Source organism: Clupea harengus, chromosome 15 (genome assembly GCF_900700415.2).
Source record: "Clupea harengus chromosome 15, Ch_v2.0.2, whole genome shotgun sequence".
NCBI classification, from domain to species: domain Eukaryota; kingdom Metazoa; phylum Chordata; class Actinopteri; order Clupeiformes; family Clupeidae; genus Clupea; species Clupea harengus.
The window spans coordinates 28,536,513-28,544,012 of record NC_045166.1 but is presented as its reverse complement, the minus strand read 5'-3'; the positions used below and the strand labels follow the sequence as shown (position 1 = coordinate 28,544,012).

Here is a 7,500-nt window from a genome sequence, read left to right as displayed (position 1 = left end):
CTGATCTACTGTCTGTCTGTCTGTCTGTCTGATCTACTGTCTGTCTGTCTGTCTGTCTGATCTACTGTCTGATCTACTGTCTGTCTGTCTGATCTACTGTCTGATTCTGCCTGTCTGTCTGATCTACTGTGTGATTCTGTGTGTCTGTGTCTGTGTCTCTAACTGTGTGTGTGTGTGTGTGTGTGTGTGTGTGTGTGTGTACTGCAAGCAGTAGCCCCGACCATATACGGGCTTGAACGCCCATGAGGACACGGGTTCGAATCTGACCTGCTGTCATTTCCCGACCCCACTCCCCACCTCTTCTCTCCATCTCATTTCCTGTCCAAACCTTCACTGTCCTTCACTGTCCTATCTAATATAAATAAGTGTGTGTGTGTGCGCGCACTGTGTAACTGTCTCTATCTCTAGTGTGTGTCTAATCGTGTGTGTGTGTGTGTGTGTGTGTGCGCACTGTGTAACTGTCTCTATCTCTAGTGTGTGTCTAACCATGTGTCTAACCGTGTGTGTGTGCGTGCGTGTGTGTGTGTTGTTTTCACAGGTTGGGTTGAGCATCATGGACATCAGCCTGCCAAGAGCCTGTACAGAGGATGAGGTCAGTGGGAGCGTCGGATCAATACTTGTGATCAGATCACACCTCTGTATCATGAAACCTTTAAACCAGCGTGTGTGTGTGTGTGTGTGTGTGTGTGTGAGTGTGTGTGTGGGAGCGTCGGATCAATACTTGTGATCAGATCACACCTCTGTATCATGAAACCTTTAAACCAGCGCCTAGATGTGTGTGTGTGTGTGTGGCCCTAGATGAGGGGTTAGGGCAGGGGCGCAGATAGCACTGGGGACGGGGGGGACATGTCCCCCCCAGATTCATAGTGACTCCGATCCGTCCCCACCACTCTCCCTACGTAAGGCGACAATCATCAGTTAATAACTCTGCTGATTAGGCGATGTTAGCGTCCCCCCCAGTTCAAAAATCCCATCTGCACCGCTGGGTTAGGGGTGTGTGTGTGTGTGTGTGTGTGTGTGGGGGGGGGGGGGGGGGGGGGGGGGCTAGATGAGGGATAGATAGATAGATAGATGGATACTTTATTAATCCCTAGGGAAATTTAGGTTAGGTGTGTGTGTGTGTGTGTGTGTAGATGAGGGTTAGGGTTGATATTAGGGGACACTGGATGTTGAGTTTGGAATGTAAACAAGGAGAATGTGTTGATGACTATCATGACCCCGTGTTTATAATTCACTTAACTTGCCTCCCAAACAGATTAGTTTCAAGATCATGGTTGAGATTAAGGCCTGATTGATTGATTGATGGTTGAGTTTAAGGCCTGATTGATTGATGGTTGAGTTTAAGGCCTGATTGGTTGAGTTTAAGGCCTGATTGATTGATGGTTGAGTTTAAGGCCTGATTGGTTGAGTTTAAGGCCTGATTGATTGATGGTTGAGTTTAAGGCCTGATTAAGGTTCATGGTTGAGTTTAAGGCCTGATTGGTTGAGTTTAAGGCCTGATTGATTGATGGTTGAGTTTAAGGCCTGATTGGTTGATGGTTGAGTTTAAGGCCTGATTGAAGATCATGGTTGATCTGATTGATTGATGGTTGAGATTAAGGTCTGATTGATGATTGATTAATCTGATTGATGGTTGATTGATCTGATTGATGATGGTCTCCCCGTGTGTGTGTGTGTGTGTGTGTGTGTGTGTGTGTGTGTGTGTGTGTGTGTGATGATGGTCTCCCCAATCCCTGTAGATCCTTGAGGAGGTTCTGAGGCTGAACGAGGACTCTACGGTCCACGGCGTTTACCTGCACCTGCCCCCGTCCTCCCTCTCCCCACGCCTGCGCAACAGCCTGAGACCAGACAAGGATGTAGACGGGTGAGTTCTCTCTCTCTCTCTCTCTCTCTCTCCCTCTCTCTCTCTCTCTCTCTCTCTCTCTCTCTCTCTCTCTCTCTCTCTCTCTCTCTCCCCACGCCTGCGCAACAGCCTGAGACCAGACAAGGATGTAGACGGGTGAGTTCTCTCTCTCTCTCCTTCTCTCTCTCTCTCTCTCTCTCTCTCTCTCTCCCCACGCCTGCGCAACAGCCTGAGACCAGACAAGGACATAGACGGGTGAGTTCTCTCTCTCTCTCTCTCCTTCTCTCTCTCTCTCTCTCTCTCCCTCTCTCTCTCTCTCTCTCTCTCTCTCTCTCTCTCTCTCCCCACGCCTGCGCAACAGCCTGAGACCAGACAAGGATGTAGACGGGTGAGTTCTCTCTCCCTCTCCCTCTTCTCTCTCTCTTTCTTTCTCTCTCCTCCCTCTCTCTCGCCCTCTTCTCTCTCACTCTTCTCTCTAACTCTTCTCTCTCTCTCTTTCTTCTCTCTCTCCTTCTTCTCTCTTCTCTTATCCTCTTGTCTCTCCCTCTTATCTCGCTGTTGCATGAACCTCTGTGCAGTTTAAACATGCCTTCATAGAAAATCTCCTGGGGGATCCCAGCCTTGAGGGGACTCTTATTCTGACGGAGGAAGTGGTGTTGACCGTGAGGGAGGACTCTTATTCTGACGGAGGAAGTGGTGTTGACCGTGACGGGGGACTCTTATTCTGATGCAGGAAGTGGTGTTGACCGTGAGGGGGGACTCTTATTCTGACGCAGGAAGTGGTGTTGACCGTGACGGGGGACTCTTATTCTGACGCAGGAAGTGGTGTTGACCGTGAGGCGGGACTCTTATTCTGATGCAGGAAGTGGTGTTGACCGTGAGGGGGGACTCTTATTCTGACGCAGGAAGTGGTGTTGACCGTGAGGTGTGTTCCTTGTCCCCAGGGTGTCTGATGTGAACGTGGGGCGCGTGGTTGGGGGAGGGCGGAGCCAAACCTTCACCCCGCCTTTGGCCAGAGCTGCCTTGGAACTGCTGGCCAGACATGGTACGTGTGTGTGTGTGTGTGTGTGTGTGTGTGTGTGTGTGTGTGTGTTTCGCTCGAGTGAAGTGCACACTGAGAGTCTTCTCCAGGGTTCCCGCGGGTCCTTAACAAGTCTTAAAATGTCTTAAATTAAAATTCGGGTAATTAAGGTCTTAAATTGTCTTAAATTTCACGTAAAGTTGCTGTAGGTATTCATTTTTTTGCCGGTGCGCTTAATGACGATGAGAAAGCACAGTGGCGCATCGTAAAACATCTAATAGTTGATTAATTTAGTATTGTGTGAATTGAGTCTCCGCAATTTAATAGCTGTTTACGGTCGGTCGGCTACAGACGCTGACGTCAGGCTGCGTGTCGCCATTACGCGGTTGTCGATGTGAGGTTCAAAATGCAAAGAAGATGGGGAAGTGCAACGCAGATTTCGGTGCTTCATTTCGGTGCCTGAGCCAATTGAACACGGTCGCTAGGCAGATTCCATGGGGCACATGTAAAACTGCCCCAGCTCCCAATGTAAACTTTGTCCTGTGTCGCTCACGCTCATTGGTGTTTTCATAGCAACAGTGTTATGACAGTAAAGAGCAGGCAAGCACAAACAGAACTAGCCATCAACCTTTTAACAGAGAAAATACCGAAAGGTAAACGGTCAAAAGTGTGGCAGTATTTCGCACAAAAAGATTAAAACATCGCGACGTGCAGCAAATGCAACAAAATAATTGCGTGAAAAGAGGGGAGAGAAGGCAAGAGTCAACGGCAGATCAGCAACCGAAGACTGGAAAATAAACGGAGATGACAGCTAACCTACGGTAGTCTCTTAAAGGGGCAGTACACATTTTCTCGTACTCAGTGTGTTCAAGTAACAAGATTAACTATAAACAAGATAGAAAAGATAGGTATAAACAAATCATAAAATGGTGAAATTTCATGAAATAAATGCAAGCAAAATAATACATGTTTGACTCCAATAATACTATTTTTGCAAAAGAAGTTTGAAGCTGTTTTTTGTATTTATTTATATTTATTTAAGTATACTATAAACTGTTGTTTACAGTTAATATAATGTTCATAGTTTGAAGTTAAAAAGTTTGAAGCTGTAGTTGGAAGCCAAGTGTTTTGTATGTATTTATATTTATAATATACTTTAAACAGTTAATATATTGTTCAATTTGAAGAAAAAAAATTGCCTTGGCAATAAAAAAAGCCTTTCTTTAATGTCGTCAATCGTCGCTTTGTGCTTTAAAAAAAGTATCGGTTCAGGCACCGTTTATGCACCGGTATCGTTTTAAAAGTATCGGTTTAGCACCGGTATCGAAAAAAACAAAAAACGATACCCATCCCTACTAACGACGATACAAGTTCAGACGCCACCTCTCAGTCGGCTGTAACAAGTTTCATTTCACCGCCAGACACCCAAAAGGCAGAGGTACTGTGGGTTCTCCATACTGTGACAAGGCACAATTCATTTAAATCTAACGATGACATACGTGGCGTCTTTGCTGCCATGTTCCCCGATTCGCAGCTTGCAAAGTCATTCACCTGTGGTGAAAAAAAAACGGCATATGTCGCCAAATATGGCATCGCTTCATTCATCAAGAAGGAGCTATCATGCAGCGTTAGTGAGAAACCATATGTTGTCATGTTTGACGAAAGTATGAATAAAACGACAAAGAGCAAACAAATGGACCTTCATTTGCGATTCTGGACTACTGATGATGAATTTGGGATGTTACAAAACAATGGACCTCTCTATTCATTGGTTTCTCTCATGAAGAGTCATGTGATAACATTAATGTTTTCAAACAGTTATTATTTTCATTATTCGATATGATTCCTTCATGCAATGCATTGTGTTGTTTAGTGTAATCCAAACGTATGTATGTTATGTTGGCTCTGTTCTGCATCACAAAGGAACAAAACAAATGAAAATGCCAACTGTGGGCTTTGATTGTTTACATCTATAAAAAATATATATATATATAATATATTGGCCAAACAGTGTTGGAAGGGTTATTGTCAGTTATTATACTGTCTCCTAATTTCTCATGAAAAAGTATTTTTGCAGAGTTTTCACATTTCACATAGTTGAAAACTTTAAGTTTTGATTTCCATTGTAGGAGGCAATAAATTGAGTATTCCAAAGAAATTGTGACATTTTTGGGTCTTAAATTATATTTGTTGAGGTCTTAAAAAGGTCTTAAAAAGCATTACATTTTACTTTTGAAATGGTGCAAGAACCCTGTTCTCTGACTGCTGGCTCAACAGAGGCGTCTCTGGAGGGAAAGACCGCCGTGATCCTGGGAGGTGAAGGACCCCTGGGGGCGTCCCTGCAGTGCCTGATGGAAAAAGCGGGCCTGGCGGTTCTGAAATGTCAGCCGGAGACCAGTTTCACCACAGCTCTGCAGAGACAGGTAAAGACCACCGCATACACCAGGGACCAGTCCTGCTCTGTGTGTGTGTGTGTGTGTGTGTGTGTGTCACTGACCAGTCCTGCTGTGAGTGTACCATGTGTGTGTGTGTGTCTGTGTGTCTGTGTGTCACTGACCACTGACCACTGACCAGTCCTGCTGTGAGTGTACCATGTGTGTGTGTTACTGACCAGTCCTGCTGTGAGTGTTCCATGTGTGTGTGTGTGTTACTGACCAGTCCTGCTGTGAGTGTATCATGTGTGCAAGGGCGTAACCACGCATTCTTTGGGGGGGGTCGTGTCCCCCCCAATAAAAAGTACCAACCTGTCGTCCCGTCCCCCCCCCCCCCCCCCCCCAATATACAGCAGAAAATATGTTAAATATATGTTCTCCTTTTATGAACCCTGTCAATGGATCGGTCATGTCTTATTTATTTTCAATTTTTTTCCGTTTGTTAAGAAAAACATAAGTGTGTGACTCCCCCCTCCTAATTGTACACTTGTGTGATTTCGTTTGAAACCACTTCGCGTCGTTCTGCGTTGGCATGGTTACCTAACCCTTTTTCGTCAGTCAGTTGAGCGCTAAGTAAGTAAGGTAGAGTAATGGAGGAATTAAGGTTACCTAAAAAGCGGAGAAAACTGGACCAGCAGCCGAGCATACGCCTTTTTTTTCAGACAGTAAGTAACTTGATACCGAGCTAAATGTGTAAGCAAATAAAACGAGTTTGTTATTGTTGTCAATATGCCTTTGAAGCCCCGCGAGTTTTTGTCCTAGCGTCATGAAAAGAACATCCCCAGAAACCTTGAATCTTCTTCTTTAAAGATATATATACAGCTCAAAAAATAATAATAATTAGCACTTTGTAAGGAGAATGTTAAATGCATGGTAAAGAAGGCGGTGAGGACAAACGTATCCACTTTGAGCTGGTTGCTATGGTTACCTAGTTATGCTAGCTAACAACTAGCTAGCTAAGGAAACTTGTAATACACTTAAACGATTTAAATGGAAGAGTTGCATTTACATGAAATGATAGCTAGTTATCTAGCTGATGTTATAGTCTCCTCGATTTAACTTCTACAATTATAACGGGAAAAGGTAGAAACCCTCAGGGTGCCTGTGCAACTTTGTATGAACGAGTTCATATTCATGAGTTCATATTGACAATAAGGGTTCAGCGCATGTAATTGGTAGGTGTGTTTAAGGTCAGTAAACAGTAAGCAACTCACCAAAACAAAGTGGAGGGGCAGTCACTGCCTCTAAGATATTACACTATTCCTTTAGATGTGAATTCAAATGGTCCATGTAGTCCTCGAAACTATGTTCTAAATGTGCACATTTTCATATACTATAAATATAGGAAAAAAAATGTTTTGACCCCCCCCCCAATGTCTAAACCAGGGGTCTTCAACCTTTTTCAGCCCAAGGACCCCTTGGCTGAGAGAGACGCTGAGCAGGGACCCCCACCCCCGCCGCCCCAAATTTGGGCCTGATATTCATATATTTTATTTGGAACTAAGTGTCAGTCACACACACACACTCCCCTACACATGTTTGAACAGAATTACAAATCATCTGTGACACACAACTAGTTTCAATTTATTCTGTTTATTATTGACATTTGTTCTCCCTTACAGTTAGTCGTCACTCTATATTCAATTAGGGAGGGACAAAGAATTGAGTAGCTTGAGAAGCTTAAGTATGGATGAAATATCTCATACCTAGTGAGAGATCTGACGTTTGAGAATTCATCATTCATGTCTTTGGCAACGACATTCTCCCTATGAAGCATGCAGTGCGTCATACATGGCTCTTGCACCGTCTGTGCACATCGCGACACATTTTGGCCAGGGTATATCATGTTCATGGAAAAAATTGTCGATCACTTTGAAAATCTCTGAACTTTTTTGTTACCTCCAGGCAGCTGCTTACAGAATCGAAATTCCTCCGGCATCTCATTTTGGTCGACAAATCACAAAAAAGCTAAAAGCTGAGCTTCGTTTGACACATCGGTGGATTAATCTAATTGTATTGCAAAATAATCTGCCTTCGGGAGTTTTGCGACTAATAGTGCCCTCACATCAGCTGCCAATTCAATTAAATAGGGCGGGCATTGGGATGCTTTTCAGTTTTTTTACGTAGGCTACTCATCCTTCCCTAACATTGTTTTGCACATATCACTAGCTGTTGGCAATATTCCGCAATTATGTATGGCAATT

At 44.2% G+C, this 7,500-nt stretch overlaps 1 protein-coding gene across 1 annotated transcript in view; it reads left to right on the top strand.

Annotated features, from left to right (window-relative positions):
• mthfd1l (methylenetetrahydrofolate dehydrogenase (NADP+ dependent) 1 like) overlaps positions 1 to 7,500 on the top strand; it is a 36,817-nt gene that overhangs the window by 3,828 nt on the left and 25,489 nt on the right. The window contains exons 4-7 of the mRNA XM_031581286.1: positions 539 to 592; positions 1,740 to 1,864; positions 2,788 to 2,888; positions 5,142 to 5,287. Coding sequence (XP_031437146.1) covers positions 539 to 592; positions 1,740 to 1,864; positions 2,788 to 2,888; positions 5,142 to 5,287 — 426 coding nt within the window. The remainder of the gene's footprint in view (positions 1 to 538; positions 593 to 1,739; positions 1,865 to 2,787; positions 2,889 to 5,141; positions 5,288 to 7,500) is intronic.